Genomic DNA, 23,474 nt, shown 5'->3' on the forward strand with positions numbered 1-23,474 from the left:
GTGATAGCAATGTCATTGGATGAGCAAACAATAACTCCTGAGGGACATGTGTTAAAATCCCATCATTGCCAGACGGCGAAATCTGAATTCAATAAAAGTCTGGAATCAAGGCCAACCTAAGTCCATTCCTGATGAAGGGCTTATGCCCAAAATGTTGAATTTCCTGCTCCTCGGATGCTGCCTGACCTGCTGCGCTTTTCCAGCACCACCCTGAGGACTGTGATCTCCAGCATCTGCACTCCTCACTTTCTGCTAAGACCAGGTAACCACTGCCAATTGTAACAACCCATCTGGTTCAATGACATTCATTGGGGAAGGAAATCTGCCATCCTCACCTGGTCTGGCCTACATGTGACTCCAGACCCAAAGCAATGTGGTTAACTCTTAACTACCCTCTGGGCAATTAGGGATGGTCAATAAATGCTGGACAAGCCAGCAATGCCCACATCCCACAAACAAATGAACTAAAGGTAACAGAAAGTTAAAAAAAAACATCATTCTAGACAAAAAAAAATTGAAAGCAAATACAGGGTCAGCACATTTGAAAGGAAATGTAAATGGTGACTTGCTCGACCCAGCTGGATTGGGCAAAACACCGGATTAATCCACATTAAACACAACCTAATTCTTATAATTACCATCTCACAGTCGTAAACGGGGAAACATAAAAGAAATATGTGCAATCTTATTTTCACATTAATTGAAATCTACCAGGTGAGTGGGAGAGACAGAGACAGAGAGAATGGGAGAGAGAGAGAATGAATGGGAGAGAGAGAGAGAGAATGAATGGGAGAGAGAGAGAGAATGAATGGGAGAGAGAGAGAGAATGAATGGGAGAGAGAGAGAGAATGAATGGGAGAGAGAGAGTGAGTTAGAATGAGAGAGAGTGAGAGAGAGAGGGAAAGTGGGAGAGAGAGTGTATGAGAGTAAGAGTGTGTAGGAGAAAGAGACAGAGAGAGAGGGAGAGGCAGAGAGGGAGAGGGAGGGGGAGTGAGAGGGAGACAGTGTTTGTGTGAGAGAGTGAAAGTGAGAATTTCAGAGAGAGAGAGAGAGAATGGGGAGAAGAGAGAGAGTCGGGGGGGGGAGAGAAAGAGAGAGTGGGGGGGAAGTTGGAGAGAGAGAGAGAGAGAGAGAGAGAGAGAGAGAGAGAGAGAGAGAGAGAGATTGGGAGAGAGGGTGAGAGAGAGAGAGAGAGAGAGAGAATGTGTGAGAGAGTGTGTGTGAGTGAGAGTGCGAGAGAGAATGAGACAGTGGGAGAGTGAGAAGTTGAGAATGAGAGTGAGAGTGTGGAGACAGAGAGAGAGAGAGAGAGAGAGAGAGAGTGTGAGTGTGAGAGAGAGAGTGAGAGAGGGTGAGAGAGTGTATGAAAGAGAGGCAGAGTGTGAGAGAGTAAGAGAGTGGCAGAGAGGGTGTGAGAGAGAGTGGTGGGAGGGGGAGAGAGAGATAAAGTGGGAGGGAGTGGGAGGGGGAGGGAGGCAATGTTTGTGTGTGTGAGAGGGGGAGAGAAGGAGAGGGGGAGAGAAGGAGAGACGGAATGAGACAGTGAGAGTTTGGGGGGGGGGGGGGGGGAAGAGAGAGCGAGAGAGTTAGAATGAGAGCGTGGGAGAGAGAGACAGAGACAGAGGCAGAGAGAGAGTAGGGGGAGAGACAGAGTGGAATAGAGAGAGCGAGAGTGGGAGAGAGAGAGTGGGAGAGTGAAGACGAGAGAGAGAGTTTGAGAGTGAGAGTGAGAGGGAATGAGAGAGTGAGAGAATGGGAGAGAAATAGAGTGAGAGTGAGAGTGAGGGAGCATGAGAGTGAGATAAAAAGAGAGAGACAGAGTGTCTGTGTGTGTGTGCGCGCATATGAGGGTTTGGGAGTGTGTGAGTGTGTGTAAAATGAACTTCCAGAGGAGATAGTGGATGCAGGTACACGTATGACATTTGAAAGATATGGAGGTAAGTACATGAATAAGTAAGGTTTACAGGGATATGGGCCAAGCGCAGACAGGTGGGACTAATTTAGTTTGGAATTATGGTCGACATGGATAAAGGGTCAGTTTCCATGCTATATGACACTATGACTATGACTGCCTGACTTTACTTAGTGATGAAAACTATTTTCTTCTTTGGCAACTCCAGCTAGCAGAAGGCCACACTGAACTTCCCAGCTTCACTGGCTCCATGGTGGTACAGTGATTTGCAATCTAGAAAACCCAGGTTGATGCTCTGGAAACATGAGTACAAGTCCCACTCCAATAAATACGTGTGATTTTAATTCAATTAATTCCAAATTGGGAATCATAACACTAGGTATCAATAATGGTGACCATAAGACTGTCACTTCTCCATAAAAACTCATCTGGGTCACTGTATGTTTATGGTCTGGAAAGAGTTAATGTTCAAATTGTATTGAGATCCCCCCAGTCTGATGTCTCACAGTCAAACATAAGGGACAGGAGCAGGAATAGGCTATTCAGTCCCTCAAGACTGCCCCCCCAATTTTCTAAGGTCATGCCTCAACTGACCCAGCCTTCACTTCCTCTTTCATATCAACTCCTCCCAGACCCCAATTGTGTTTTTTTTAATTCACTCATGGGCTGTAGGTGTCTCTGGCTAGTCCAGCAGTTATGGTCCATCCCCAAATATCCAGAAGGGAGTTATAAGTCTGTGGGTCTGGAGTCACATGCAGGTCAGACCGTGTAAGGACAGCAGATCTCCTTCCCTAGTGAATCTCATCGTGCCGTCCCAAAATTTGACAATGGTTTCATGGTCAGCATTAGACCTGAATTCCAGATATTGAATTCAAATTCTACCACCAGACTTGTACTATAACAAGAGTAAAGGTTAGACAGGCGAGGCCTACGTTCAGGCAATTTGATTGAAACATGGGTCCCAACGTGGAGAGGATGTTTCCTCTTTTGGAAGAATATGAAAAGAAAGTGTCACTGCTTAAAAATCAAAAGCCACCCATTTATAGGAGAGATTAAGTGATTATGTGAAAAAGGAGGAGATAGGGTCATTGAGTCATACATCATGGAAACAGACCCTTCAGTCGATGCCGAACATAATCCTAAACTAAACTAGTCTCGCCTGCCTTCTCCTGGCCCAGATCCATCCAAATATTTCATATTCATGAATCCACCCAAATGTCTTTTAAATGTTGTAATTGTACCCAATTCAAATCAGGGGATGTAAGGCCATCAGGAGTGGGCAATAATGTGGATTTAAAGTCTACAAACACAGCACCACGATCTTATTGAAAGCAGAACAGTTGTGAGTAGCTGAATGAGTGGTGACCTTACAAATCGCTAACTTTATAAAAGTTTATAAAATCATGAGGGGCATGGATACGGTGAATAGCCAATGTCTTTTTTCCTAGGGGTTCCTAAGCTGGAGGTTTAAGGTGGAAGGGAAAAGGTTTATAAAGGACCTGAGGGGTAACTTTCTCACACAGAGGGTGTTGTGTGTATGGAATGAGCTGTCAGTGGAAATGGTGGGGGCTGGTACAATTACAGCATTTAAAAGGCATCAGGATAGATTTATGAGTAGCAAGGGTTTAGAGGGATATGGGTCAAATGCTGACAAATGGCACTAGATTGATTTAGGATATCTGGTCAGCACAGGCGAGTTGGACTGAAGGGTCTGTATGACTCTATGAATAGCTGTATGTTTGTATGAACAGTGGTGCACAGTGATCCTCAGATACAGAAGACTAGACCCCAGCTGCCCTGTTCCTACTGATCACAACCCCACCCCAAATTTCCCAAAATCTTTTTTTCTGTCTGCAACCTCCATGATGAAGCTCAGTATAAAAGTGTTTGTATTCCATTGGCCTCATCTTAGCTTTTTTTAAAAATTAATTCTTTCTACATGGGCATCGCTGGTTGGGCTGGTACTTCCAGTCCATTGCCAATTACCGAGCAGGCAGTCAACCACATTTCTGTGGGTTTGGAGTCACATGTAGGCCAGACCAAGTAAGGACAGCAGATTTCCTTTTCTGAAAAACACGAATGAACTGGATTGGTTTTCAAATGACACGGTAGCTATCCAGACTTTTATTGAATTCAAATTTCACCATTTGCGATTGTGGGATTTGAATGTATGTCATTAGCCTGAGGTCCTGGAATGTTAGCTGACTGACAATACCACTGCACCGCTAAATGAAGCCCAATAGTGGAGTGTACCTGTGGGTTACCCATTCCAGCCCAGGCAGTGGATTATTTACACCCAGTTTACACCAGCATGAACCAGTTACCAGCCTGTTATCTGCTTACGCTTCCAGTGTTTGTAGTGACTTCTGAACGTTGTGTAAAATGAAGCATATTGTATGCAATGTCAAGGCCACTAATTAATGTTGGCAGAACAAGTCAAATTCCATTTTCATTACAGGTGATGCCAGGCCTTGATTGTTATGTTGGGGACAGCATTTTACAATCCTGTCAGTTATAATTACAGCCACTTACTTATGGTGACTGGGCAAGTCAAAATCCATCACTGAGGGAGCGGGTTTCCTGTGAAATGCTTAAGATTAAATTCCACAATTGCATTCACTTTTATTGCAAACTGGTGGCTTTGATCACAAGAGCTCGCCCCAGTGTCCAGGCCAGTATTTATCCTGCAAGTCAGCACCAGTAAAAGGAGACCATGGGGTCATTTATCAGAAACACAAACAGAAATTGCTGGAAAAAAGCTCAGCAGGTCTGACAGCATCTGCAGCGAGAAATCAGAGTCAACATTTCAGGTCAAGTGACCTTTCCTCTGAGTCTTCAGATGTTGCCAGACCTGCTGAGCTTTTCCAGCAATTTCTGTTTTTGTCTTTGATTTACAGCATCCGAGAATCTTTTATGGTTATTTATCAGACTGCTGCTTGTGTAGTTGCCTGTCTATTCACCCACTGGATCAGCTACTGCTTCAAAAGTACTTCATTGCCTAAAGAACAATGTCTCAAGGTCTGGAAGGATGCTATGCAAATGCAAGTCTTGCTTTCTACATTAGAACACAATTGCACAGGACGCCTCTGCATATGGTAAGTAATTTAAAATGAAAACAAGAGTAGAATACTGAAGAGATATGCAAGGCAGAGGTGATATTGACAGGATTGGCGTTTTTTCTGATACTAATTGGAGCTATTCAAGAGGTTAATCACAGATCTCTTCATCCCTGGTGAGATTTCAAAAGGAACATACTACGTGCACCTTGATAGTTATTAGTGTGCACTATCACAAGTACAATGTTCGACACTAGAAACAAAAAGTGAAGATATAAAAAAAAAGAGTGCCACAGACACAAGAAGCAATGCAAATTATTTAGAAAATGAAGCAGAATTTCTTTTTCAGAAATTAAAACTGAACGATAAATGTGGATTTCTGCACTAACTGTTTCACCAGAAACAAAACAGCTGAGAGACGATCAGAGCCTCTGAAAGAGCAACATCACCTCATCAATCCTCACCTCATATATAACTGCAGCACAGTACAACATCTCAACATGCTTCACCACAGCATTGGAAGAGGGTTACACAAGTTGCTGGACGAGGCACAAAGATAAGTGTCCTACACCTAGATTGAGGTCCTGGGTTTTAAAGAGGGTCATATTAGGAGGAAAGAGATAGAGGGGAGGTAATGCCAGGGCTTCAGGCAAGGTAAAAACAATGACTGCAGATGCTGGAAACCAGATTCTGGATTAGTGGTGCTGGAAGAGCACAGCAGTTCAGGCAGCATCCGAGGAGCAGCAAAATCGACATTTCGGGCAAAAGCCCTTCATCAGGAATAAAGGCAGAGAGCCTGAAGTGTGGAGAGATAAGCTAGAGGAGGGTGGGGGTGGGGAGAGAGTAGCATAGAGTACAATGGGTGAGTGGGGGAGGGGATGAAGGTGATAGGTCAGGGAGGAGGTTGGAGTGGATAGGTGGAAAAGGAGATAGGCAGGTAGGACAAGTCCGGACAAGTCATGGGGACAGTGCTGAGCTGGAAGTTTGGAACTAGGGTGAGGTGGGGGAAGGGGAAATGAGGAAACTGTTGAAGTCCACATTGATGCCCTGGGGTTGAAGTTTTCCAAGGCGGAAGATGAGGCGTTCTTCCTCCAGGCGTCTGGTGGTGAGGGAGCGACGGTGAAGGAGGCCCAGGACCCCCATGTCCTCGGCAGAGTGGGAGGGGGAGTTGAAATGTTGGGGAACGGGGCGGTGTGGTTGATTGATCCTGTATTCCCAATTCCTCTGCCTCCGCCGTATCTGCTCCCAGGAGGACCAGTTCCACCACAGAACACACCATATGGCCTCCTTCTTTACAGACCGCAATTTCCCTTCCCACTTGGTTAAAGATGCCCTCCAACGCATCTCGTCCACATCCCGCACCTCCGCCCTCAGACCCCACCCCTCCAACTGTAACAAGGACAGAACGCCCCTGGTGCTCACCTTCCACCCTACCAACCTTCGCATCAACCAAATCATCCGCCGACATTTCTGCCACCTCCAAAAAGACCCCACCACCAGGGATATATATTTCCTCCCCACCCCTTTCCGCCTTCCGCAAAGACCGTTCCCTCAGTGACTACCTGGTCAGGTCCACTCCCCCTACAACCCACCCTCCAATCCTGGCACCTTCCCCTGCCACCGCAGGAACTGTAAAACCTGCGCCCACACCTCCTCCCTCACCTCCATCCAAGGCCCTAAAAGGAGCCTTCCACATCCAAAGTTTTACCTGCACATCCACTAATATTATTTACTGTATCCGTTGCTCCCAATGCGGTCTCCTCTACATTGGGGAGACTGGGCGCCTCCTAGCAGAGCGCTTTAGGGAACATCTCCAAGACACCCGCACCAATCAACCACACCGCCCCGTGGCCCAACATTTCAACTCCCCCTCCCACTCTGCCGAGGACATGGGGGTCCTGGACCTCCTTCACCGTTGCTCCCTCATCACCAGACACTTGGAGGAAGAACGCCTCATCTTCCGCCTTGGAACACTTCAACCCCAGGGCATCAATGTGGACTTCAACAGTTTCCTCATTTCCCCTTCCCCCACCTCACCCTAGTTCCAAACTTCCAGCTCAGCACTGTCCCCATGACTTGTCCAACCTGCCTATCTCCTTTTCCACCTATCCACTCCACCCTCTCCTCCCTGATCTATCACCTTCATCCCCTCCCCCACTCACCCATTGTACTCTATGCTGCTTTCTCCCCACCCCCACCCTCCTCTAGCTTATCTCTCCACGCTCTCTGCTTTTATTTCTGATGAAGGGCTTTTGTCCGAAACGTCGATTTTGCTGCTCCTCGGATGCTGCCTGAACTGCTGTGTTCTTCCAGCACCACTAATCCAGAATTCAGGCTGAGGCAGGCAGGAATATAACCACCAACGGGATGGCATTGACAAATGTGCAAGAAACCAGCTTGGGAGAGGAGGTGATATCCCAGTGATATGATCTCAAGACTATTGATCCAGTGACCAAGGTAATGATCTGCCCGATCTGGGTTCCAGTCCTGCCGTGGCAGATGGTGGAATTTTGAATCCAATAAAAATCTGGAATTTAGAATCTACTGATGGCCATGAGTCCATTGGTGAATGTTTGGGGAAGAAATCTATCTGATTCACGAATGTCTTTCAGGGAAGGAAACAGCCATCCTTACCTGGTCTGGCCTGCATTAGACTGTAAATACACAGCAACGTGGCTGACTCTTCACTATCCTCGGGGCAATTAGGGATGGGCAATAAATGCTGGGCCAACCAGTGAATGATTTTTTTAAAAAATTAAAAATCTGAGGGGTTGGGAAGAAAGGCAGGGGCAAGGTGATAATGCCAGGTGAAACCACTAGGAATTGTAAACACAGATGGGACAAATCCTTTATGTGTATCCAATTTCATCCCGAGCAAGCCAGCCATCAACGACGGGTGACATTTAAGGAATTGATAGTTCCAGGAGGTGCTCAGTAGCCCCATTCAATAGCGCCCAGCAATGGGGTGGTTTTATTGGAAGGTTTTTCAAAGTTCACTCTGGAGTGAGTCAACGACAAGTTCAAAAGATTACTATCCTCCTTCAACATATTGTCTGGCTAACACCAATTGTCACAGTTAACCTGAGAACGTAACTTGTTAAAAAAGTTTTGTTATTTTACTCTGAAAAGAAGTGAAACTATCACGGTATTCAAACAGATGAAAGACTCAACAAACAATCAAGGTATAATTTCAGTTACATCACACTGTAAACGTCAGCTATAAATTCTGTGTCTTACAGTTGTGTACTCCACAACCACCTGATGAAGGAGCGGCGCTCCGAAAGCTAGTGCTTCCAATTAAACCTGTTGGACTATAACCTGGTGTTGTGTGAATTTTTTCAACTTTATCCTCCTTAGTGAGTAAAACAAAAAGAAATCAGTTAGAAGCATCCTCCATGAGGAGTGTATTTCTGAGGAGACACTTGAAGTACACATTTTCTTGTAGGGGACTTGAGGAGTCAAGAACAGGTGAATAGCTTTATGCTCAGTGAGAAAGTCTAAGAATTTGTGGGTAGCTAAGTGTCAGAGTCAAGACGACCCGAGGGGAGGTGAGAAAGGGAGGTGGTTGTTGGCTTTGAGCTGCGCATCATTGTCGCAGAGTTATACAGCAACAGACCCTTCGGTCCAACCAGTCCCTGGCGACCATAATCCCAAACTAAACTAGTCCCACCTGCCTGCTACTGGCCCATATCCCTCCAAATGTTTCATATTCATGTACTTATCTCAATGTCTTTTAAAGATTGTAATAATAGTCACGTCCACCACTTCCTACGGAAGTTCATCCCCCATTGGAAGAGCCTCAGGAGCATCCTGCAAACATGAATACTCCAGCTGAGATGGTTGTTTTGAAAAGCTCACAGGCTGTATTTGCTTCATGCAGCTGAGCAAAATTAGGAACAACTTAAGTAGTGGGGCTAGCTGTTGGTGTAGAGCCAGAGCTATACTTGACAATGAATGATGGAACGTGGTTTCCAAGTCCAGGAGAGTGTAGACCCAAGGAAGGGAGGGGAAAGAGTGATCTGGAGCATTCACTGAGATAGTTCACTAGGAAGCATTCTTGAGACAGCAGGTTCAAGGACTGATCCACAAAAATGAAGAATTATGATCCTTTGTGAAGCCTAATGAGATTTAGTGATCGGATATGACATCATCATCATCTGGATAGGGAAGAAATTGCTGAGAAATCCATGAGATCTGCCTTGAGCACATTTGCTATTTTGCACATGCTGTTTGATCACAGTCTGTCACCTATATTTACCACATATTAATTCTGATTGTTAGAAATAGGTTGTACATGTATTATAGGTTATAATACTGTTCTGATTTGTATAGTCCAGTTAATTGCTGTTTGTTTAACACCGTGGTAATCTTGCAGCTTTATTCCCTTTGGAAGTCCTCATTGTGCACAAAGTGTGAGACATTTTCAAAAAAATACAGTTATTGGTACCTAATCAGATTATAACTTAAATCTGATCCAGGAATGTAACACACTGGAAAGAAACCAAGCACTAAAATGGACTTGTCAAATACACAGATTCTCTAAAGCCAGTAAGTGTATGGCTAGGAAAACTGGGACAGTAATTCACCAAGGCTCCTTAACCAACACATGTGAAACCCACAACCACTTCCACCTAGAAGGATAAGGGCAGCAGATACATGGGAACAGCACCACTTTGAAAGCTCCCCTCCAAGCCACTCAACAACCTGACTTGGAAATATATCGCTGTTCCTTCAGTGCCACTGGGTCAAAAGTCCCAGGATTCCCTCCCTAAGGGCATTGTGGGCTGACCTACAGCAAGGTGATCTGTAGTGGTTCAAGAAAGCAGCTCTCCCGCACCTTCTCCAGGGCAACTGGAGATGGGGAATAAATGCTGGACCAGCCAGCGACGCCCACATCCCAAAAACAAGTAAAACAAAAATGCAACAACAATGTCCTGAAAAGGAAATATAACAAAAGCAGTCAAAGAACAAAACAGCGCATTGGAAATTAGTTTTGGTCTAGGAGCCAAGTACAGCAGTAAGGGATTCATTCAGAATTATAACAGCAAGCTGGTTATCAAAGGAGGGATGAGAGCTCTCATGGGTGCCAACAGGATTAAAGCTGGGGATGAGTTAAGAGTAGTTCACAAAAAGAGAGAGATTAGTCCCTGCAAGCATTTAACAGATAAAACACAAAAGTAACATACCACCCACCATAGGGGGCTCTACATCTAAACTCACGACCATCTCTTCTATCATCTTTACACCCAGATCAAAATACTCAGAGCAGAGGAAATCATCGCAGACCTGTTACTTCAAAGTGGTATGCGAGTTTCAGGACAAAATCCAAAAGGGCTGCTGACACATTCATTGTGGTGGAGTCAAATCAATTCTGAACTAGAAACAAGCCAACAAGCTACAAGAGCGGCAATGAAAACAAAGCTGGACAATTTAGTCTTACAAATCAGGAGCTGGTGGAATACTGGAGTCGATCATGAGGAACAAATCTGACGATTATCTCAATGAAGATAACTGTGTGCACAGCACTCAGCAGCACAACTGCAGATAAGGAAGATATTACCTGATCCAAACAGGCAATCACAGCACAAAAATACCCCTCACCCCCCCCCCAAGTTACAAAATAAAAAAAAACATAAGCAAACAGTCTTTAAGACCCCATGGGACTCCCAAATCATGGAGATTGCCAATCTGTACTGTATTCTCATGACAACACACTGATCAGTCAGAGTCTACCTGCTGAGTCTGAGAAATAAGAATAAATAAATGTTTCATTAATGTCATTTAGGGAAGGAATCTGCCATCCTTACCTGGTCTACATTAATGCGACACCACACCCACACCCTCAGGGCAATTAGGGATGGGCAATAAATACTGGGCCAGCCAGTGACACCCTGTGATTGAATGAAAAAAAAAAGGCTGGGGCTATTTTCCCTGGAGCAAGGAGGCTGAGGGATGACCTTATAGAGGTTTATAAAATCATATGGATAGGGTGAATAGACAATGTCTTTTCTCCAGGGTACGGGAGTCCAAACCATGAGGGCTTAAGTTTAAGACAAGAGGGGAAAGATATAAAAGAGACCCAAGGGGTAACATTTTCACTAGGTGTTGTATGGAATGAGCTGCCAGAGGAAGTGGTGGAGGCTGGACAAATACAATATTTAAAAGGCATCTGGATGGATATTTGGTAAGAATGTTTGAGAGAGATATGGGCCAAATACTGGCAAATAGGAATAGATTAATTTAGGATGTCTGGTTGTCATGGAGTTGGACTGAAGGGTCTGTTTCCATGCTGCATGGTTCTACGAATCTATGACAGTTAACTGCTCCAGGCATATCTCCAAACAATCAGCAACCTCTTCCCCTGCTGAATAACTGATGTTCCTTTCCTTGAGCCTGTTTCTTGTGTCCTGATTCTGATGATTGCAAGATGAAACATTTCAATTTCTCATCTCTCATTTAGCAGTGTTTATCTTCTGCACTACAATGTCTATGTCTTTCATCTTAATCTCAGCAGTCTCTTCAGGATAATTCACAACAAGTACCGTTTGGAGAGTACTGAAGTGTTTTGTGTTTGCATTAATCTGCAGCTTGCCAGAGCTGTTAAAAAAAACAAACCCTACACATTTGTAATGTCAACTTTTAAAACAAGGGAAACTTGCACAGAAATTACAGTGCCCATATTTCCGAATGATTGAGATGGAACCATCCATTAATGGTGTTTGGAAACTGCTGCCAGTTCACATTTTCATTTCTCTCACCTTCGTATATCAAGCACTGATCTGCTCAGCAACAAGTCCCATGATCTCAGTCAATCCCAACGTTTTTCACAAGAGTCCAGGTACACAGTCTAAACAAAGCCCTAAAACCTGGAGGTCTCTTTACAAATGCAGAAGCATTGTGTATGTGACCACAAACACCAATGCGATGAGTTAGCGAGTGACTTATCTTTGGTGATGTCAGGGAAAGACAAAAGGCAGAGAGACAGAAAGAAAAGAAAGAAAGAAAGAGATACCACAGAGACATAGAGAGCAGAGAGACAGACATATACAGAGAGAGAGAGAGAGAGAGAGAGAGAGAGAGAGAGAGAGAGAGAGAGAGAGAGAGAGAGACACACAGACAGAGAGAGACAGAGAGAGAGAGAGAATCAGACAGAGAGGTGGGATGCCCAACAGGAACTTGAACAATCACCACCACCTGCTGGAATGGGTCTGAAGGGCTGGAGGTCAGCCTCTCAAACTCTCATTCACTATCATGAGGTTTATATAAGCAACTGCATTCAGACAATGTCGAAACAATTCAACAGCAAGACAACTGATGGCCACCACAGTCACTCCAGGTTAAATAAAAGCATACTCACCAACAGAGGCATTTTCGTATATTAAAATATATTGATCAAAGTAGTAATTTAAGAAGTAAGGTAGTCGATTATATGACAGACCTGTAAAGAAGGAAATAAAAATCAGATCAAAAAAGGTGAATTACAACGAGATATATACCACCAGACTAGGTCATAAAAGCAGAGCTATAGTTCGCATCAGCTCAGAAATAGACAAACATTTCTAATACACCATTAGTTTTGCTTCTTAGATATTTTAAATCAACTTTTCTGAAACTCACATTCCATTCAGAATTGTCAAAGAGGATTATCAGCTTAACTGGGCATGAAAGGGGCAATATCAAACAGGAAGACAGGCCTACATTTGGGCAGCACATTTCATGATCTTAGAATGTTGCTAAGTGCTTTACTGACAATAATGTTCTTTCTGAAATGTAGTCTCATTTGTGACATAGGAAACAGAGCTGACAATTTGCACACAGCAAATTCCCATGTGATAAATATCGAGTATATAAAAATTGCCATAGTCTTACCAGACCCCAGGGCTGTTTTCTCATTAGAGAGACACACAGCCAGTAATGGTTTAACCTGAGGGTCACCACGCCTCAGGTGAGGGGAAGAGGTTGAGAAGGTGAGTCTTTCATGATGACTTCAGCCTGTGTGGGAATTGAACCCACACTATTAGGTATTACAACACAGCTGCCCAGTCAGCTGAGCTTGAACCAAGGCACGAGGATGTCTCACCAAACTTCTTCAAATTACTGCCATGCAATCTTTGTTATCCACTCAAGAGGGAAGGCAGTACCTTAGTGTCGTGCCTCGTGCGAAAGACAGCACCTCTGACAGTGAAACACTCATCCAATGCTGCAATATTTAACAAAGAGACTTGCCTGCCCTTTCAAAACAGGCTGTAAGAACACATGACAAAGACTGGTGAGGTTCCTAGCCTACACATTACTGTTTCCTGGTTAATACTAGTAACCAGTTTGTCTGATTTGATTTAAGTTAGCTGTATGTTATCACACATCAGCATGTATGAACATTAGCAGCAGCATTTCCTACAATTCAAGATTGGCTCTGTTACAAAGATACATAATCAGTTCCTTTTGGGACATCCTTAGGTCAATCTGTATTTGTATTTCTTTTGCTAACCAAAAGAAGACTTGTAAATCACATCTGAGAGAGATTCATGGTACAGGAAGCTCACAATCTTACAGACTAACAGAGACTCCCTTTAACATTTGGCACAGTGCGTTTTTATTGACAAAAAAATGGGATTAAGCTGTGGCCAAGAACAGCTAAATCAAACAAAGATGACTGGATAAAACACAGTTCCATGATTAACACTTGAAGCGAAATGAGAGATACTGCAGCAGTGATAAAGATAAGTTAACACCGCCATCACTACAAAATTTATTGCCATTTTCTGATATTACAATATGTAGTCTACAGTTTCTCTGGCAAACTGCTCCTGACGCAGTAACCCAGAAAATAACTTCTGACCCCTGTCATTCAAGGCAACTCAGCTCATTGAACTATCACACTCCATAATTACACTTCTTTTTCAGTTGGTTGAATGTTGATGATACTACATGCAATCATACATCAGCCCTTTAACTGTTTAATAGTAAATGGTTTGGAAGGCGTTGGAGAGAGTTGTCAGCCATATATTTTGTAAAGTTGGAATATGACTGGATAGAAAGAGGAGCATTGACCAAAACCGGGATGTCCAGTCATTCCCAATGGAGTTTTCCCTGTGAGGCTGCTACAACAGAGCTCCTGTTAGTGCTACACAGTGATTCTGATTTCACATTGCAGATTAATTTATAAGAAATGCAGGAAAACCTCAAACTCAACTGCCCAGTTCCCACTCTTTTTGAGAAATCTCCTGAGCCCGGAATCTTACGTATTTAGGAACAGCCTAAGTTTTATCCTCTGAGCTTTGCCCTAAGCAGGATTTTCAATGTATTCAGTTATGATTTGCCTGTACTGCTTGTAAACAAGGCTTTTCACTGTATTTTGGTACACGTGACAATAATCCAATCAATCAATTATCAGCTCCCCAGCACAATGTCCACCTCCCTCCCAATTCAGAACATAATATATTCTCCTTGGCAGCAGAAAAGGAGGTTTGATAGGGGCAAACAAAACAACAGCTTTGCGAAACACCTCCGGTCTGTGCGCAAATATAACCCCAACCTTCCCGTAGCAGGTCATTTTAACGCAGTGTCCTGCTCCATGTGTCTGTCCACGGCATTCTGCAATGTTCCAATGAATCACAGCACAAGCTGGAGGAACATCATCTCATCTCTAGACTAGACGCTTTACAGGACTCAATATTGAGTTCCACGCCTTTAAATTGTGAACATTTCTTCCTTTTCTTTTAGCTTGTCACCATGTCTTCCCCTCCCCCTCACCCCAGGATCGCTCCCTTCTGGCAGGAGACTCACCATTCTTCTGCCATTCTCATATTCTGATCACTTCATCTGAATTATCGACATATTTTCTCCACCAGCACTCTCCATCCACTACCTCCACCGTGCCCCCTCCCCAAACTCTTGTGTAATGCTGTCCCCATCCACACTTTACTTCAGCTCTGGTGAAGAGTCATTGAGACTCGAAATGGTAGCTTGCTCTCTCTCCACGGATGTTGTCTGGCCCAGCATGACCTCCAGCATTTGTTTCTTTCAAGCAAAACCATGTCGGGTTCAGACAGGCAAGTAAGGACAAGGTCTCAAGCTGCAAAAGTGCCAAGGAGCACAAGGACACAGGTTAAACGGAGATGGCAAAACAACCAGAGGGTAGCATGGAACAGTTCAGTGAACTTCTGCACTTCTCTGGACAACATGCACTGGGATCTAGTACAACCACAGACAGAGCATAAAACCACAGACCGTTACACTGCAGAAGGAGGCCATTTGGCCCAACGTACCTGCATTGACTCCTTAAACCAGCAGCATTACCAATGGTGGCCTATCTGGAGCACTCCCTCAGGGCTGTACTGGCATATGAGCCGGCAATCTGGTGTATGACTCAAACTTACAACTTTTTGACTCACAGAGAGGTAAAAGAGCTCACCATTAAGTCACAACAGACACTCTGCTGTCTATATGTAGCACACATCCATGGCTTTCCAGTCACTGCTATCTGGCAGTCTACAAACCCCCAAACCCTGCAAAAAACTGTAACTCTATGAAATAACCTGATAGGAAAAAGCAACAAAGAAAAACCATTTTCATTAGAATGGACGCTTATTACTTTTATAGCTAACTATTTCTTAGCTTTTTTTTGTTTCAGATAACATTCGGTCTCCTGACAATACTTACACGGAGATAGAGAATACAGGAAAAGTAACCAACCAAGGATACTGTTGCAAGGATTGGCCTTCATTTCAGCGTGCAGATATCTGTGTCCTGTTGGGAGAGTGGAGGAGAGGAAAAGCAATTCATACTTGGTCTTGAAATTATAAAAACATTACCAAGCAAAATACATTCATCTTAAATTATAAAGAGCCAAAGCTCGAACATAAAACAAATTTTAACAGCATTCCTTAGCTACATGAAGAGAAAAGTGTTAAAATAAACACATTCACATCTCTATTAGTATGCTACATAAACAAGCTACATCCTCCCACTAATTTCTAGGTATTTATTTCCCTTTTAAAAGAAAATATTTAGACACACTCAAGTTGACAGTGAAATTAGACATCTACAATTACAAAGGAGGAAAGCTACTTCATATAAACATTCTTTAATGCCTGAACACTTCACTGCTAATTGGTTTGAAGTGTGAACGCTGTTGTTCTGCAGATAAACGTAGCAACCAATCTGCGTGGAGCAAAGATCTGTGACCGGCAATGAATCAAAAAACTCATCATCGTCACTCCTTTGTAGATGAGGATGACTCTCTCCCACTCTCAGGGCGAGTCCGTAGGGGGATGTACAGAATGATGGGGCTACCACAGGCTTTGTTACACTTGGGGAAGGCGGTGGGCATGGGAAGGGGTGGGTGGGGCGTTGTTCTTGACGCTGTTTCCCCCTGACTTCAGCGTTATTCCTGTTGGCAAGTCTCGAGGGGCCTTCCCCATTGCTCCTCCTCCACCACTTTGGACATCTCGGGCCAGTGATTCCCAGGTGTCTGTGGGAATGCTGCACTTCCCCAGAGAGGCCTTGAGGGTATCCCTGAAGAGTTTCCCTGTCCACCAAAAAAAAACTAGCGAACTCTGGGTGCTGGAAATCCGAAACAAAACGGAGGGATTGTTGGAGGAACTCAGCAGTGATGAAAAATGTGTTGCTGGAAAAGCGCAGCAGGTCAGGCAGCATCAAAGGAGAAGGAGAATCGACGTTTCGGGCATAAGCCCTTCTTCAGGAATGAGGAGGGTGTGCCAAGCAGGCTAAGATAAAAGGTAGGGAGGAGGGACTTGGGGGAGGGGCGTTGGGAATGCGATAGGTGGAAGGAGGTTAAGGTGAGGGTGATAGGCCGGAGAGGGGGTGGGGGGCAGAGAGGTCAGGAAGAAGAACTCAGCAGTGTCTGGCAGCATCTGTGGAGAGAAAGCTTTCTCCTGCTGGGTTTCTCCAGCAATTCCTGGTTTTGATCAGCATATCTGGTGTGCTTTGAAGAATAAATGTTCCTCTTCCTCTAATAACCCCATGGGATGACTTTACATTTACCTGAATGAGAGATGGTACCTCTCAGCACTGCAACAAAGTACCAGCCAAGATGGGGTGGCCAAAGCTTCTGCACTGAAATCTGAACATAAACTTTCTGACTCAGGAGTCAAATGTGTAATCTACTGAGCACAATTAATATTCTAAGATCGCACATCCCAAATATAAATATTCACCTTGAAGTTATGAGACAATGTATTTGAAATGTCTCTGGAACCCTGCCTTATCAACTGCACACTGGTCCTTTTCGATTCCTCTACAATTCCCGATACTGTTCAGTCAAACAATCCCATGTAAGTGGGTAGCAAAGTAAACTTTTGGCAACAAACCACTGTATTACATTTCAAAAGCAAGTGCTTATTATTTATTTTAATCTGCACTTAATAGGTTGTCATTGTTGCTCAATGAACTGTGTGCATTTAACTAAATCAAATGTTTTTAAAAATTACTGTAATTTGCTTCACTATTAAAAAGCAAACTAGAAATGTCACATTTGACAAATAACATGGGCTGGATGCTGCAGTGAGCAGCAAATGAACGCCAATTGCTGTTTAGTGTTTCTGCGTTTTTTTCTAAAAAATTCATTCATGGGAGGTGGGCATCGCTGGCAGGGCAGCATTTATTGCCAATGTCTGATTGCCCTTGAGAGAATGGTGGGGAGTGCCCTCTTGAACCACTGCAATACATTTGGGATTGGTACATCCACCATGGTATTAGGGAGAGAATTCTAGCATCTTGATTCAGTGACACTGAAGGGGCAGCAACATAGGGGCGTCATGGTGGCTCAGTGGTTCGTATTGCTGCTTCATAGCTCCAGGAATCCGGGTTCGATTCCAGCCTCGGGCGACTGTCTGGAATTTGAATATTCTCTCTATGTCTGCATGGGTTTCCTCCCACAGTCCAAAGATGCCCAGGTTAGGCAGACTGGCTGTGCTAAATTGCCCATAGTGTCCAGTGATGCGATTAGCCATGTTGGGTCTGGGTGACATGTTCTTTGGAGGGTTTGTGTGGACTCAATGGGCCAAATGGCTGCTTCCAGACTATGAGGATTCTGTGCGATATTTCCAAGTCAGGATGGTGAGATCCAGTGCAGCATCTTTCATGATCTGTGCTACGTGACATGGGCAGATATGAGAAAAAGATGATTGGTTTGAGACAAAAATCTCCAACACTAAATTCTGATGGAACAAGAGTCCAAGTTTGTAGAAGTAAGTTTTTTTTTGGTGCTAGGGAATTTATTTGCCGAGAAATTCACTTATGCCTGAATACACTGAGCTACAAATATTTCTGTTCAGTTAGTAACTAGTGAACAAGCATCACAGCTTAGCAATACATGAGGTACTATTACAATAAAGCCTGTAGAGACAGTGAGCAAATCAGATAGCAACGTGCAGATTCCCACATATAACTGCAAGTGAATGATGGCAGAGCGTGCTGTTGGTGTCAGCAATATACTCAATGCACAAACTAGGCCAAGGGAATAACAGCCCCATCATTGACAGAAGAGATCAACATCCATTGCTTTCCAGGGAATAAGAATTAGCAAGAACAATCTAAATTCTATTCTTGAAAATCTGTTAACAGCAGCAGAGGAGACAGCCAGGCAGATTACAGAGTTACACAGATTTTACAGCACTGCAACAGGCCATTCAGCCCAATTCATCCATTCAGTACTAATGCTCTGCACAAACCCCCCCCCCTCCTGTTCGCTTTACCTACCAGCATAATTTCCTGCAGTATTCAGTTCTGTCTCCCATGCGTTTTAAAGAGAAGGCAGGTAGATAGCTATGCTATTCATCTCGACCACTTCATGTGGTAATAGCTGCCACATTCTCACCATCCATTTAGCGTGAATCTGCTACTAGTGCAAAGCACAGAAGGGAAAAGCATTCTCACCTTTTATTCCTCTTCTCAAGACCCCTTGTTGATTGATATTCTTTTGAACCTTTAAGTGAGTCATCGTCTCATGCAAAGATAGCAGTCTGGTACAATGTGGCATGTGATGTCCCTAACATTACTCAGTGTGAAACAAGCATTCTGACGAGGCAGACAGAAAGCTGTCCTGGCACACTTAACATACCTTTAGAGGGTTTACTTTGCTATTTCAAATCAGCCCACTTAATGTTTCATTTGTATTACACTGCAAAACGGCCAACGAATGGTGAAATCAGTCAATGGCATCAACAGAGGTAGTGAATGAAGTGTGCTCTCAGCTTTACTATTCGGGGATGTCGATCGGATTGGGAGAGTCTCTTTTTCTGGTTTCCTCCCACAATCCAAAGATGTGCAGGTTTGGTGAATTGGCCGTGCTAAATTGCCCGTAGTGTTCAGGGATGTGTAGGTTAGGTGCACTAGTCAGGGGTAAATGTAGGATAATAGGGTAGGGGAATGGGTCTGGGTGGATTACTCTTTAGAGGGTCAGTGTGGACTTGTTGGGCTGAAGAGCCTGTTTCCACACTGTAGGGATTCTATGATTTATGATTCTGTTTCTCAGTCAACAGCTTCCTGCTAGCTTACAATTCAGCAAATGTTGATTTTATGCATTGCATCTTAACAGAATAGCACATATCAATCCTGTGCATTGTGGGTCCCTTTCATCATTTGAGCCTAACGGAGCAAGTGAGCCACAGACAGGTTCCCCAATAGAGACACAATGGGAACGGCAGATATGCTCCCAGAAACTCCATTTACCCATCACAGAAACAGGTATCCGAGTGAACATGTATGGCCCCCACCTCCACACCAACCCCTCCAGATGCGCAGCTGTTGATACAAGGGAATCAGACGTACACCTGTTAGTGCCTCAAGTCATTTTCAATAATTGATCTGAAGACAACTGAGGCTGCTATCGTGTTGCCAAGTACGCAGCACTTAATCCCTCACCACAGGAATCTCTCACCTGAAGGAGAGACTTTTAAATGTGCATTACATTACCATGTACTTACAAGAAACCTACATAAGCAGGGCAACTTAAGTTATATTAAATTATCAGAGTGAACTGATTTATGGAACTTTCTAATTTTTTATTTGGACTATACTCATGTGGATGTCCAATCCAACCAACAATCAGACTTCAATTCTACGTTCAACACAAGGTACATTGTACTGAGTGAGATGCCAATACAAAGGAGAAAAGCCCTGACTGACTGAAGACATCAGGAAGGGCTTTTGCCCGAAACCTCGATTTTCCTGCTCCTCAAATGCTGCCTGACCTGAGGTGCTTTTCCAGCACCACTCTAACTTTGACTGAAGACAATTTCTTGTCCCAGAACCATTCATTCTTCCTCACAACAAGTGCTGCTCTCCACCAACTGAAACAGCAATTGGAAATCTAAAAGCAACAGTTTCACACTGAACTGACTTCGATTCGATCTTTGTTGACTCTCTCATTTCTATACTATCTGACAATCTGTTGTCCACTCAGCATCAGCATCTCCAGAAGGAAAGTATTTCACATCAGGTCAGAGCAAAGATTCTCAGAATTGATTTGTCCTGAAGATGTGAGACTGGTTTAATCAGCCTGACAAGGGATAATTTGGTGAAATGTGAACAAGTTCCCACTCAAAGGTAGAAGACAGAGGGTGGTGGTGGAGGGCTGGTTTTCAGACTGGAGACCTGTGACCAGTGGAGTGCCACAAGGATCGGTGCAGGGTCCTCTACTTTTGGTCATTTATATAAATGATTTGGATGTGAGCATAAGAGGTACAGTTAGTAAGTTTGTAGATGACTCCAAAATTGGAGGTGTAGTGGACAGCAAAAAAGGTTACCTGAGATTCCATCAGGAAATTGATCAGATGGGCTGAGAAGTGGCAGATGGAGTTTAATTTAAATAAATACAAGGTGCTGCATTTTGGGAAAGCAAATCTTAGCAGGACTTTTACACTTAATGGTAAGGTCCTAGGGAGTGGTGCTGAACAAAGAGACCTTGGAGTGCAGGTTCATAGCTCCTTGAAAGTGGAGTCGCAGGTAGATAGGATAGTGAAGGCGGCATTTGGTATGCTTTCCTTTATTGGTCAGAGTATTGAGTACAGGAGTTGAGAGGTCACATTGTGGCTGTACAGGTCATTGGTTAGGCCACTTTTGGAATATTGTGTGCAATTCTGGTGTCCTTCCTATCGGAAGGATGTTGTGAAACTTGAAAGGGTTCAGAAAAGATTTACAAGGATGTTGCCAGGGTTGGAGGATCTGAGCTATAGGGAGAGGCTGAACAGGCTGGGGCTGTTTTCCCTGGAGCGTTGGAGGCTGTGGGGTGGCCTTATAGAGGTTTATAAAATCATGAAGAACATGGATAGGATAAATAGACAAAGTCTTTTCCCTGGGGTGGGGGAGTCCAGATTAAGAGGGCATAGGTTTAGGGTGAGAGGGGAAGATATAAAGGAGACCTAAGGGGCAAATTTTTCACACAGTGGGCAGTACATGTATGGAATGAGCTGCCAGAGGAAGTGGTGGAGGCTGGTACAATTGCAACATTAAAAAGGCATCTGGATGGGTATAGGAATAGGAAGGGTTTGGAGGGATATGGGCCAGGTCTTGGCAGGTGGGACTAGATTGGATTGGGATATCTGTTTGGCCTGGACAGTTTGGACCGAAGGGTCTGTTTCTGTGCTGTACATCTCTATGATTCTATGACCATAGGGCTGCTCTGTCATTACAGCGAGACAACTGGCGGTTGTTTAACTGGAGGGTTGCCGCACCTTAGGTGAGCGGAGAGGTTGGGAAGGAAAGTCCTACATGGTGACCTCAGCTGGTGGCAGGAATTGAGCCCATGCTGTTGGCATCACTCTTGCAAACAGCATAGATTCAATTACAGACCAGCCAATCAACCACCTGAGCTCACTGACCTCACATTCATTCAAAACACATCTAACATTGCTCCCTGTTGCTTACTTTCTGCATGGAGCCATATATTGGGCATGCTGACAGGTTTAAACACAAGGTCTCCAAAGAAGAAGTGTGTGGTTTCAATCTAGTTTCATGGAAACCAGAGGCAGACTGGTGACAGGCATGTCGGGTCAGAGAGGATTCTGGGCTCAATAAGGAATCCAAGTTGCCTAAAATAAAACTAGGAAGTGCTGGAGAAGCTCAACAGGTCTGGCAGAACCTGCAAAGAGAGAGACAGAGTGAACGTTTTGAGTTTGGCGTGACTCTTCTTCATAAATGGAAGAGTATCTCAATTGTCTCTTAGCAACAAGTTCAAGAATGGCCATGCAGGCCAATAGCAGAGCACTCTATTCTTGACGGAGAATGTAACCATGATGTTAACATGAGGAACTTTCCTTCTCAACTTCATGGTTGAGAAGGTTAAACCACCACTAGTAGTCTCTCTCTCTCCACTCCTCCCCCTCCTCCCCCCACCCCCCCAAACACCCCAATAAGAGAGCAGCCCTATAGTCTGGGAGGATTATGACTTTACCACTTTTGAAGATGGTTGAGAAAAGAATGATTTGTAATATATTCCATGTAACTTTTCTCACCTTCCAGACTGATCCCAAACACCCAAAAGCACACTAACCATCTGACAATATTATCCCTTCTTCGGATATCTGCAACTACTCAATAAGCTGCACTGTGTGTCTCGTTCTATCTTACATACTGCAAGCAAACTGTTAACCTTCAGACAACTTAAAATGCAGGAGGTTACAGGTCCACTTCCGACTGGTAGGGATTTAATCTTTTCAAGAAGAAGCATGCTAAGAGATATAACCTGGTCATCTGGAGGATTTTTCATTTGATCAAAGCTAGGTTTGGTTCAATAATTAAGCATCCCCACCCCCAGGTTGAAACAGCGATAATCTGTTACAGATGTAATGCCTCCTCACATCAGGAAGGAAAAATATCCAATTTCTGACCAAGTCATTACTCAGTAGGAGAGTCCAAACAGACCCTAAGTGGCGTTATTGTCTCACTACACAGGCAAAGCTCGCTATTATTTAAAATCAAACCAGAAAATGACAGGGACAACTGCTTTAAAAAAAAAGACAGGTGCAGTAAATGACAGCTGCAACGGAGATGAGAATTCTTGCAAACACACGCCGGTTCGAAGTGGGTAGGAAAAAATAAGTTGTATTTACACGAGCACTTTTCATGACTTTCCAACATCCAAAAGTACTTCAATCGATACAGAATTCCTGCAAAGTCACTGTTGTGACCTAAAGAGACACAGTAGCTAACGTAAAGACAACAAACCTTCATACACAGCAGCACAATAAACAACAAGGAGCTGGCTAAAGTGATGATTGTACAGGGATACAGAATGCCAGGAGATCTCCCTGACAATGGGATCCTTTACAGCCACCTGAGAGGGCAGACAGGCCTCAGTTTAACATCCTCATAAAGAATTTATTGTACGTATTATAGCAACCGATCAGAGCAGGGAATGTTATTTTGCTCATCAAGTCATTTTATTTCAATTAGCAAATGTGATAGAAGTTAATTGTGCAGCAAATCCAGTTTTCATTTCAGCAGAAGCCTTTATAAACAAATAGATGAACCTGCATTTCACT

At 43.9% G+C, this 23,474-nt stretch overlaps 1 protein-coding gene across 1 annotated transcript in view; it reads right to left on the reverse strand.

Moving 5' to 3' along the window:
* Positions 1 to 23,474, reverse strand: part of cdh23 (cadherin-related 23) — a 967,008-nt gene that overhangs the window by 939,021 nt on the left and 4,513 nt on the right. Inside the window, exons 2-3 of the mRNA XM_072583543.1 lie at positions 15,631 to 15,717; positions 12,326 to 12,406 (exon numbers count right to left, since the gene is read on the reverse strand). Of these exons, the coding sequence (XP_072439644.1) occupies positions 12,326 to 12,406; positions 15,631 to 15,694 (145 nt within the window). The 5' untranslated portion in view covers positions 15,695 to 15,717. The remainder of the gene's footprint in view (positions 1 to 12,325; positions 12,407 to 15,630; positions 15,718 to 23,474) is intronic.

The sequence above is a fragment of the Chiloscyllium punctatum genome, chromosome 13 (assembly GCF_047496795.1).
Source record: "Chiloscyllium punctatum isolate Juve2018m chromosome 13, sChiPun1.3, whole genome shotgun sequence".
Lineage (NCBI taxonomy): Eukaryota > Metazoa > Chordata > Chondrichthyes > Orectolobiformes > Hemiscylliidae > Chiloscyllium > Chiloscyllium punctatum.